Here is an 11,419-nt window from a genome sequence, read left to right as displayed (position 1 = left end):
CAAGTGAAAAGTTGAGACGAGTCGAATTTCAATCCCCTTCTAGGAATGAGATAAAGCCATACCGGGCTGCTCCTGGTTGGCTGGAAGACAGTAAGTTGTTTGCCGTAGGGAAAATTTGATCCGTTCGTAACGTTTTTGTTTCAATTTTTCCGCCTTCGGAAGGGATGCAGCTGGCGTCTTGAGCAGGGATGAGGAGGAAGATTTTCGACAGCCTGGGCGACGTCCGGAGACTTTGATCTGACTGTGGGATGGACTCTACAGGAGGAAATGAAAAGAGGCCGTAATCGTCCGCGGCTTTCTTTATGAATTAGTCATCATTGATGCACGTCGAGCGCGGGGATTTGAAGGAGTACCTCCGTGCATATCCGAATGGAGGTGTTTGAGCGAGACTGAAGACTTGAAAAGAAGAGATTCTCCCTCAGAAATTTCGCAGCTGTTGCTTCTGACCTGGTCTGAACGCTGGCCCTGATGCAGATGGACATTGTTGAGTCAAAAGGGTGCTCGCTGATATCCGTGCATATTCTTCTGCGGGACGGTATCAGATCGTTTACGCCAATCCGGTAGGCGTCATTTGGTGAACGTGGGGGTGCTGATGCAAGTGATTCCAAAGCAAACAAACGCAGCGGGTGTTGAATACCTAAACAAGGGTGGAGGGGAGAGTACATGTGGATGTGTGATAAGTGGCGACGCCAATGCTTGTAAAGACATGTCGAACGCGCTGTACGCTTCGTACGCGCTGCAAGAACTTATATAGTCTGACGGTCCCCTGGGCCCCTTCGTAGGACCGGTCCTCCGTTAAATCACAGATGATATGGGAGATTTACGTGACTTAGACTGAGACATCAAAACATTCCCGCAAAGGGCTGCCTTGCCAGATTTCGATAATATGCACATTGGCCATATTTTTCTTCGTTTCTACTCTTCTCTGCTTCGGCCGAGGTTGGGCCATCATCCCGGAGAGGAACCCCATTTCCTACCCTCACGCACACAGTAGATGTGGATTCTCATCTCGTTCCACCTTTCGTAGACGCCTCTGGATGCAACGCGAGGAAACCATCCTCCATATGTACAACAAAATCTCCTCTTTAGATCGCTTCCATCCATCACTATATTGCACTGCTTGCAGCAGCCGCCGCCTTAGTCGCCCGAATCTCGTCCATTTTGGCGACTCTCTTCTTAAACTCCTCGTACTGACACTTCTCGTAGCTGTGCCGTTCCGTCTGCAAATCCACCGAGGAATGAGTCAGTAAAGCGAATCTCGTTCTAGACCTCACTCCATTTGACGTTCATTACGCACCTCGCACTTCCAGGGCATCCAGGCAGTTTCATGTCGGCATTTGTTGAGAGGAATTAGAAGGTTCGCACAGCTATCACGATATTGAAGAGGGAGCCTAGCTTCGGACATAGCTTCTCTAGAAGCAGGAGCTGATTTATGAAAGGAGTTTGCGTCAGTTTCCAGGATGAATGCAACTATTGAGTAGGAATGAATAGAGAGTGATCGTACCATTGCTATCGCCCAGGCCCACGGCCTGCTTGACGCTCTCTAGGGCAGCCATCTCGAGCGACGTGATTTATAACGGAGAGAAGAAGTACATCTGCTGGGGGACTGAAGGATGCTGTTCGAGGAGCTAGCAGTTGATTTTCATGGACGCATTAAGCCCGCAGTCGCAGTCTTGGCACCGTGTTCGGCAGATCATTGAAGCTTTTGACAACAGCAGGTCCCTACTGGACAGACCACCTTTCCATAACATTTCAATTCCAGTTCCATCCATTGAATGCTCCAAGACTTGCAGAAGGTTGGAAAGATTCCGTCAAAATCACCAAAACTCTTTGATGGCAATATTTCCGCCCTGGCGTGGGTACGACCATCTTGGCGACCGTTCTTGACCCAAGACTGCTTTTTGCACTGCCCATACTGTTCATTCGGAGTTTCGTCGAGCCTGACGAGGCTGTGACTTTTCTGCTAGTTGTCCGCCATGAACTGCTTGACGAGCAAGATATCAGAGTGTCGAAAGCAACCGGTCCGAGGTATCCCCCCTGAAGCTCGTCCTGATGTGGTCCAACTGAAAAATTTGGGACGGGTTGATATGATACTCCCTCGTTTTTCGCATGTCGATTATCTGCTTCTAACCATTTTGCTACATGCGAATCACTCATGCCCGAACCCTTCACAGCTTGAAAGTATGATGACAAAAGTTCCTGGAAAGAATCCCGCTCCGACGATCCTGACTCTTTTACTTTCCTCACCTTCATAGCCAGGCGCAGCATTAACACCTCGTCGCATCTTTTAGCAACTCCTCCCGGCCATGGCGTGTAGCAATTGCGGAGACTGATTTGCGGGTCGAAGGCATCACTCTATATGCGATCAGAACTATCCACATCAGATGTACGGCTTACGTCCGCGGGCGATCTCCGAGTTGAAGGCGTGCGGTGAGTCCCTCATTCACGTGGTCTCGCTTCGACTAAAAAGGCGGAATAGTATGCCAGCGGGCCTTGTTCATGCTGCCCCAGCATACCTCTGCAAAAGGCAGCTTCCTCTCAACCTGTACCATGTTTTATCAGGCTGACTCGGTAAGTGCCTCTCTTCGTTGGACTACAGCGCCTTCTTTTGGTGGGCTGAATCATGTCTATCTATACCGACCTTCTTCGCACCCATAAAGCCATTATTACCTATTGCCAAGATCGCCATCGTCTGTATATAACCTAAATATATGAGGCGCCTAATACCACCAAGGCGGTTCTTCCCTCGATTGTGTTCATTTTCTCATACCCTCCGCACTTGGTCGACTTATCATATCTTATATTGAGGCGGTCTTTGCACTTGGCATGGGTGACAATGACCATAATTTGCATGAAGATGACTCCACGGCCCTCATACCCAAGAGTACAGGTCCAGGTGTTGTCGGAGAAGTGGAGGATCCGGAATGTCTCCCAATTGAGGTCGATCCATCCAGTCTCACGGCTGTGATTCTCAACTATCGACAGATCATCAATCATGGTGGTTCAAATTTATCTCGTGAAGAAACAATTAATCTCAATCTCTGTCATCATGCTCCGCTGACTTGCTAACCAATGGATAGATCAAATTGCTCGATATACGATAAGCCAACTCCTCTTCCTGAAATCAAAGGCTCAGGTCGCCTGACCTACCACGTCGCCACATTAAATGGTCAAATGCTCGCTGTCACTGACAAAGTGGGAGATGGAAAAATTACACGTCGAGAGCTCGTTCGTCACCTTGCGTCGGATCTCACATCCGACAGAGAGTGTATCGACTCCACGCTGCATTAGGGTGTGTATGGTATCTGTACCGTCTCGCGGAGGAGTACAAGGAGAAAATGGAGAAATATCCCACCCAGCTGGGGGAAGAACCGATCGCCAAAGTCCTGTATCCGATCGGCTCGGATGATGCGCCCGTGGTGGTGTGGAACGACTACAAGGCATGACACGTCAGCGGGGAAGAATGTACTGTACATTCGAAGCACATCATCGTGTGATGAATACCGTGACGTGGATGAATGACAACGAGGCCATCCAAGTGACATTCCATAGCCACGAGCTGAAATATTTCGTCGCGCCGCTAAGAAAATTGGACGATGATGAACGCGAAGACGAATTGAAGCCGCGAAACTGAGTAATTTTGGCCAGCCAGGACCCTATCCTGGCGGAGCCGAGTGGAAGTGGGATCATAGTCATACCGAATGGAAATGTGGGACCAGGAGATGGTGTTGAATTGGTTGAAGATCACGGGCGTGAAGACGTCGAAGAGGAAAAGGAAGCATCCACTGATGGAAATGAGTCAAGTTGTCCAGAGTGCCATTCGACGAAAACGGGATACACAGCAATTGAACCATGCCGAGAAAGGGAAGGATCCTCTTTGATGTGCTTTTGGGGGAATGAGTATGTGGTCGACCAACCTGAGTTCTGTTCACGACTTGTCCGCTAGCTCTACTAACAACGTCAGAGCTTCTCTTTTTGGATGCTAACTGCTTCCTATTTGATTCAAATTATCATTTTTCCTCCGTTTCTCACCATACAACTCATTCGTACCAGGCTATTTAGCTATCTCCCTTCCAGTCACCCGTTCATGACGCAAGTGTCCAGAAGAGAACCGAGAATATGAATCGAATAGAATCGATTCTTCTTTCCTTCCTGTCCGATATTCAATTGAAGGCCAGGTCCTGAGCCCTCTCCCCATCCTCATCACACAGACCGACGAGGCTGAGAAATTTTTACACGTGATTTCGCATGACACACGCGTCGAGCGTGTTGCTCTGGATATGACCAATCAGCATCCGTAGCAGTTATCTTGTTACCATCATAAAGTATTTCGGCGGCCAGCCAGCGCGTGTCGTGACTCCCGCGAGTTCTTCTTTTTCCCCGACTGTTGACGTTATCGCCGCGGCGATATTGGAATATATCTGCGGTGGGATCAAGCATCAAAAATTCCAAGAGCATCAGCATCATTGTGAACACGACTTCTGATTCTCTCATCAATCACTAGGCAATTCCTTTATTCTATCAAATCGAAGTTTCCATCATTCAATCGAAACAGCCAGAATGCCAGTAACTGAATTTCAAGAGGTATGACCTCGCTCACGTCTCGTCTCATCGTCAGCTATCAATACCACCTACTAACACCGCCACAGAAGGTGTATACGCATCTCCTTGCTATTCCAGCCGGCCAAGTAACCACCTACGGCCAGCTGGCTAAGGTGCTTTCATCTTCACCGCGAGCCGTGGGCGGGGCATTACGCAATAACCCGTTCGCCCCGGAGGTGCCGTGTCATCGAGTCATTGCGAGTGATGGGTATGTAGGTGGATTCAAGGGGGATTGGGAGAAGGCACCGTCTGGGATCAATCAGGGCATAAAGTTGCAACTGTTGAAGGAGGAAGGGGTTGAATTCACGACGGATGGGAAACTAATTGCTAAGGATGGTGTGTGGTTTGAGGGACCGTGGAATATCAAAAAGGCAAAGGCGGACCTGAAATCAATATCAGAAGAAAAGAGCCAGCCGAAAGTACGAGTCCAAAAGGACAGCTGAGTTCAATTAAATAATTCATTGTTTTGATTGCCTCAAAAACTGCAAGTCTATTGCATTAAGGCCAATTTCACATTCAAGGTGTTTGCTTGATACACGCCAAGTCCAAGCCCTAGCCCCCAATGTTCCCGCAAAGTCAAGAAATATCTGCAGTGGCCTTCTGGGAAAGCTCTCAAAACTGGTTTCGAATGTACTTGCACCAACTTCATTCCCCGTGTACAACTCCATCCCCCAATTCCTCATCGGACCGACCTTTTACAACAAGGCAGCACCCAAGAACGTGGACATGACAATGACTGCACCACAGACCAAAGGAGCGAGAGACCATTCCGGTACCGTGGAAACAGCAGCATTGGATGTGCTAGAGCTGGAACTGCCAGATCCACCAGTTTGAGAAGGAGCTCCGCTGCCCGCGCTGGCGGTCCCGGTAGAAGCACCACCGGCATTTTGAGATCCAGGGCCGCTGAGACCTGGTCCTTCACCAGCACCATCGGTCATGTACTTCTTGGCACCATCAGGAATAGCTGGAAGAGAATCATCTTTGACGAGCCAGTTGGGTTCGGAGTAAGCAGGGCATCCAGAAGCACCGCCAGTTGAGTTATAACCACCGTCACCTTCTGGGTTGGGAGTATTGGCAAATTGTGACATGAGAGCATCAAAATCGGGCAATTCAGTGACCGAATCACCGTTGATCTCAACAAGGCCGTAGTTGCTGGGTTCCTGAGAATATTCATAGACCAAACCCCCCGAGTAGACTCCAGTCATTTCAGTGCTGTAGAGAGCTTCAACTTCACCAAAGTCACGAGTGTTGGTGTTGCAACCGTACTCGGAAAGGAACAGTGGAAGGCCATAGCCAGTAAAGTTCTGGACCTTTTGGTCCCAACCAGATTGGGTGAACGAGGATGGGTCGCACCAAGAGTAGTCGTTGAAGGCAAAGAAATCGGAGCGTTCGTCATCGGTACCACAGTTCATGTATTCAGCCATTTCCAAGCGGTTCTCGCTCACATCGGCAGCGGAATAACCAACGGGGATTTCTCTGTAGCCTCGGTTGCGAATGTATTGGCGAATGTCACGAGTGACCGCCTTGACATAAGGAGCAGCAGCAGAAGTCTCGGGGTTATTGATGACTTCGTTGCCGGAGAAGAAAGCCAAGGTGTTGCTATAGCCTTGGAAAGCGTCAATGGTGGCAAAGACGCTCTGGAGGTATACGTCGTTGTAGGACGGGGCAGGATCGCCTCTGTTCAAGGAATACAAGGGGGTGTTGACGTCCAAGACGAGGTAGATGCCAGCATCTGCCAAAGCATTCATGCATGCGTCATGGTCCGCGGTGTTATCCACGGTGTAGACACGGATAGTGTTGATCCCCAACTTCGTAAACTCAGAGATATCTCTCTGGCAACCATTCTCGTCGGCAATGGGATCGGCCACATCTGAGGAACCACCGGGTTGATAGTCGACGCCACGGATGTAAAATCGATCATTACCAGCGAAGAAAGCTGGGCAGAAGGTCAGTAGGCCGTGGCTGAACAGTGTCACAAAGCTGAACGTACCATTTCCCTTGACAGTGACTGGGGTCAGGCTGGATTGTCTCTTGAGGGTAGCGGCTGAAGCAGCTCCAGCACCCAAGGCGAGGGTAGCGAGAGTTGAAGTACGCATGGTGAGAAAATGGTGAATCGTCGAACCTTGGGAGACACCAGCGGTTCTCTTGTCGTTTTGAGCTCAATTCAAGCAAAAAGGGGAGGGGGGTTTAGCAACGGCACGAGTTTGGTGGAGAAGAAATATTAAACGGGCGATTGAGATCCAAGTGAGTGAGGAATTTCTCAACGAGAAAGATATTAGAAAAAGCGAGAGAGGAGCGACACCCAAAAGAAAAAGGGTGACTGCTCTTATTTTCAGGTTGAACGAGGGAAGAGAAAAAGTCGAAGGGCAGGAGAGAGGAATATGCAGAGCAGGATTGAGGCAGGAGAAATATACCAGCATCTTTCTCAAAAAAGTTCACCATGGCATTGGCGCTGGGGAGGATGGGCATCAGGGCAGGCCATGGGCGCAGGGGGGAATGTCCACTCAATCCTGCCAAGATCAATTCCCCCTGTTGATTCTCCCCTGCTGAGGCCAGCCACATCCGCTGCAAATCACCCTCAGGCTTGCCACGGGCCAACTACTATCCTCAAGCGACTTCAAGATGGCATGCTTTGATTCTCCACTCCTCTCTCTCTGTGGGCCTCAATTGGCACAAGTTTCGAATTGCGAACGGGGGACGTTTGGGGAAAAGACGCTTTGGTTCAACACCGAATGACACACAACCAACCGTAGCATATTTCAGCTAATTCCACTTCCCAACCTGATAGCGGAGGTGAATTTGATACTGATACGACCGACCAGGTCACTAGCGATGATGCCATGCAGATAACACGGCGGCCAAGAAGGGAAGAGGGCAAATGCTCATCTCTCGTGTCTCTCACAAGATCATCGCGTACCCATCCAAATAAATAACCCCATCAAAGCAAATCTCCAAAATCTTGCACTGCCACACTCAACGGAAGCTTGTTTCAAAAGGCCTAGGGAGCTTTCTCGTTTCGCACTTCAAGATTTTGCGTCAAAGGTCACGCTAGGCCATTGGGGTAGGAAACCACACAATCCTTTCCATTCTGCATTTTTAGATGTTGCGACTAGGTACAATGTAAGATTAAGTATTGACAAAAGAGATGGGTTGATTCAACCCAAGCAAGGTTCTCCCTTTCCCCCCCCTGGACCACAATATCCACAAGGGGTCAAAATTAAAGAGAATATAAACTCAACTTGATCCACGCAGCCGCCAGTCGATCATGTTTCGCCTTCTGTTCCTCTTTATTTTCCGTGCTGACGCTCGGTCCGTCTGGGTATGTTGAGCATCCATTTGCCACCATGATAGCAGAAGCCAGCTGATCTTCAACTTTATGCGTTTCATTAATTCCCAAAAGACGTGGGCAGAAAATATGTCATCTGACGCGACATCCAGCAATAATCCACCAAAATCTGGGCACCACAAAATATATGGTGAAAAACGGCAAGGAGTGTTACGAGACAAGTTTCATGTCGAGACCAAAGTATTCAACGATTCGATTTGATCGAAAATGATCAGATTATGTCCGTATCACCTAGACATTATAGTCTCTGTTTCTTGGAACCTTTTGATCGGCTGTGCTGTGCATCATCTTCCATCCTGTCTTCTATTGTTGCATTCTTTCCCATTCCAGGAACTTATTCATGAACACATAATGTTCGCACCCCCCTTTTCGAAACAGATAATCCTCAAACCAAAAACGCCAAAAGCTATGCCCGATACAGGATTTTGTCATAAAAGAGAGAAATGCTTGGAGTCGTTTCATCGTGATGTGTGCTGAGAGCGCGGGGGGGAACGAAATTCATAGAGAGATTCCAACAAATTGGTCTACTTGGACGAGTTGGATCTTCCAGGAGTTGTTCCATCGAGTGTTATAGGGCAAAGAGCCATGCCCCAAGTCCGACGAGGGTCATGACGAACCCCGTGATCTTGACTGACGAAGCACTGTTTTGAAGACCAGGGTTGCTTTCCGTGGTCGCCGCGGCTCCGGCGGCTCCAGTGGCATCAGGATTATCGGTCACAGGGGCATTTACAACCACCACCGAAGTCGAGGTCATGACGGAACCATCGTCCGCCGTGGTGTAGTACAAGTGTGTGGATGTGCTGGGCGTAAAATGAACACCCACGGCAGAAGATGTCAAGGTGACCAGACCACCTCCAAATGTGCTGTAGACGACAGCGCCATCAGAAGTCTCGATCGGAGTGGCAGACGGAGGGGTCGAAGGAGCAACAGTCACAGTGGTGGCGGCGGGAACAGTTGAGGCGAGGATGGCAGAGGAGAGTATGGATGATACACTGGCCGCTCTGGAGCTGGACTGTTCGTCGACACTGCTCTGAGCCGGTGTTGATGCTGTCGAAGTGGCGGTGGTGGTGGAGTTACTCTCCTGTCTTTTCTTTGCCAAATGCACCAACTTCGTGGCGATAATGGGATTTTCGGAGTGGACGTGCTCAATGGCTGCACGGTCTTTGCTGAAGACACCGTCTTTGAACTTGGGAGATAGCTGATGCAGGACGGAATGCAGAGCAGCTGGGTCGACGGCGTCGAGTAGAGCCTGGAATGATTCCCAATTGACCAACGACTTGTCATCTTGACTGTGTCTGGAGGAGCTGAAAGCTCCCAGGATTAAGGTACTGAAAACGAGTGCTTTGCGGAAGCCGATCATGATGATGGACGACGCGTTGTCCAAACAACGGACCAAGCGATGGTGGTTTGCGTCGGATATGGTAGTGAGTGACGCGGAGCCCGTGAGTGAAAGACAAAAAGAGAGAGAGAGAGGGCGGGCGAATCTAGAAAGAATAAAAAAGTCCGAAGGCTGGAAACTTAGTGGTCGATGAAGGATGAATTACAAGTTTAGGCTTTCTCCGGTGCAGAAGGGAAAGCTTTTCCTGGGTGGGGGAGGAGGTCGGTGCAGGACACAAGGCAGCGGAAGTGGCTTTCAATGTCCCCCCTGGATAATGCGCAATTGGATTTTGATTCCCGGTCAGTTCAATACGTACAAAGTACTCGTGGTGAGGAAGAGCTGCGGAAAATGAAGGCGGATATGCAAGTAGCCATGAAATATTATCTGCACCACATGTGCGAAGATCGACGATTTTCCGTGAGGACAGTAGTTGAGGGATTTGGTAATAGTTATAGACTAATAGGGCCAGACTTAGAGGGGTTAGGTTGGCCCGGCTGGGCCCGGCTTGCAACACAACTGGGTTCACCTGAACAAATAGCCCCATGCTAATAAATCGTACTCCGTTGTGATTACTGTATGTTGGCCATGTGGGAATCTGAGGACTTTGTTGCTACAGGAAAAGTGGAAGTCATGGTGGCGAACCGAGTAGAAGAAAACAGGACGAAACATCGGCAATTGAAGGCTGAAGCCTCGGCAGGAGGGCTGCTATTTTGATGCTCTGGGGTGGCCCCTCTGTGATCAATATTGACCTCTTCTTCTAATAATGTCACGCATATGTGCAAGTGTTTTTTGTCTTTGGTATCTTGTCTCTTCTTTCTGTGTTTGTGTCTGTTTCACCGCAAATGGATGAGACATGGCCAACAGCTGGCCAGGGTCCCGCCCACCAAGTTTCGGTGGGCGGAGGATTTTTCGCCTCAAACCGAACAAATCAAAAGATTTATGCTATTAGTAGTGTTTTTTCACACCTTTGCTGCCACGTCGACCTTCTTTGGGTCGACGTCCTTGCTCCTTTCAGCACTTCTGACGTCCATCGATCCGGAATCTAGATCCTCCCCCCCTACAAACTCTTGCCATCATTTTTTGTGTTTTTCCAACTGAGTGGCTTGCTATGGTGAAACACGTGCAACATTTTCTCTCTGGTGGGTCTTTTCAAAACCTCACGGCTAGCTAGAGCCTAACCTTGCACCCCGCCCTCCGCCGAGCGCAGAGATAAGAAGAGCACGTGGCACGAGCTACTAGGTGCCTATAGGTGGTAAGCAGTAGTGGTCGGAGTCTTGATAACCAGAGTTGGTTTCCGGCCGTGTTGGATAGAAGCTGTCTCTGACTCTATTTCTGGCTCTTGAAGATGCAGGATAACACCGTATTGTGGTGGTTGACGCTGACACTGACATCTTTTGTCCGGTACCTTGCATATTGCAGCTGACCACTCTTCTCCTTCCCCTCCCCTAGACACCTCGCGTCGACCTCGTCACCAAAAAACTGACGTACTCCTCGTATTCTATACCATTGCCAGCCCGATCGCTGACCAGTCACATTTGCCCACTACTCACACGCTTTTCCAGCCGCATTGAACAGTGGTCTGATCTCTCTTCCGCTCCCCTCCCGGGGGGACGGCATTTCAATCGCTCAACTTCGGCCTGTAACCAGGGTGAATTTCAAGCAAATCCCGCTCCACGATCTGCGCTCTCTTCGCCATCAACTCCTCCATCGCGCAAATCAGCCTCCTGTTCAACCATTTGACGTCCTGCATAGACCGCTCCACAAAAGATCAACCTGGTCAGCCAAATCTGCCAGGGAATAAAATCAGCCCAAAAGCAAAAGTAGGTCGCAGAACCCCAAAGGCCATACATCACGTTGACAAACTTACAAGGCAGAAATTCCTCCGGAGGACTTCTCTCTGCCATTCTCGTCATCATCGCCCCCGGATGCACAGCAATACGCACCAAGCCATCCCCTCTGCTGGAATATTCCACCAATCTAGCGATTGGCCCTCTTCTCAAGCATCCAACCACCGATCCAATGATGATGAACCCCTTCGCTCCGTCTGTTGATTCCAGAAGTAGATGCACGAAATAGTGAGGAGCAAGATATGT

General features: G+C 49.5%; 4 protein-coding genes across 4 annotated transcripts; 1 reads left to right on the top strand and 3 right to left on the bottom strand.

Moving 5' to 3' along the window:
* Positions 1–1,106: 1,106 nt before the first annotated feature.
* Z518_06371 (uncharacterized protein) lies at positions 1,107–1,556 on the bottom strand (the record flags this gene model as incomplete). The annotated part of the gene is made up of 3 exons (XM_013417181.1): positions 1,107–1,220; positions 1,298–1,425; positions 1,505–1,556. The coding sequence occupies 3 exons, from the start codon at positions 1,554–1,556 to the stop codon at positions 1,107–1,109; spliced, it is 294 nt and encodes a 97-aa protein (XP_013272635.1).
* Positions 1,557–4,560: 3,004 nt separating this feature from the next.
* Positions 4,561–5,045, top strand: Z518_06370 (uncharacterized protein; the record flags this gene model as incomplete). The annotated part of the gene is made up of 2 exons (XM_013417180.1): positions 4,561–4,584; positions 4,650–5,045. 2 exons carry the CDS (start codon positions 4,561–4,563, stop codon positions 5,043–5,045), a joined length of 420 nt encoding a protein of 139 aa, XP_013272634.1.
* A 252-nt stretch (positions 5,046–5,297) lies between these two features.
* On the bottom strand, positions 5,298–6,698 carry Z518_06369 (1,3-beta-glucanosyltransferase gel1; the record flags this gene model as incomplete). Its single annotated transcript, XM_013417179.1, has 2 exons — positions 5,298–6,538; positions 6,593–6,698. The coding sequence occupies 2 exons, from the start codon at positions 6,696–6,698 to the stop codon at positions 5,298–5,300; spliced, it is 1,347 nt and encodes a 448-aa protein (XP_013272633.1).
* Positions 6,699–8,516: 1,818 nt separating this feature from the next.
* Positions 8,517–9,308, bottom strand: Z518_06368 (uncharacterized protein; the record flags this gene model as incomplete). Its single annotated transcript, XM_013417178.1, has 1 exon — positions 8,517–9,308. The coding sequence occupies one exon, from the start codon at positions 9,306–9,308 to the stop codon at positions 8,517–8,519; it is 792 nt and encodes a 263-aa protein (XP_013272632.1).
* Between the last annotated feature and the right edge of the window lie 2,111 nt (positions 9,309–11,419).

The sequence above is a fragment of the Rhinocladiella mackenziei genome (assembly GCF_000835555.1).
Source record: "Rhinocladiella mackenziei CBS 650.93 unplaced genomic scaffold supercont1.4, whole genome shotgun sequence".
NCBI classification, from domain to species: Eukaryota; Fungi; Ascomycota; class Eurotiomycetes; order Chaetothyriales; family Herpotrichiellaceae; genus Rhinocladiella; species Rhinocladiella mackenziei.
Note: the sequence above shows the minus strand (reverse complement) of the source record. Positions and strands in the feature narration are given on the sequence as shown.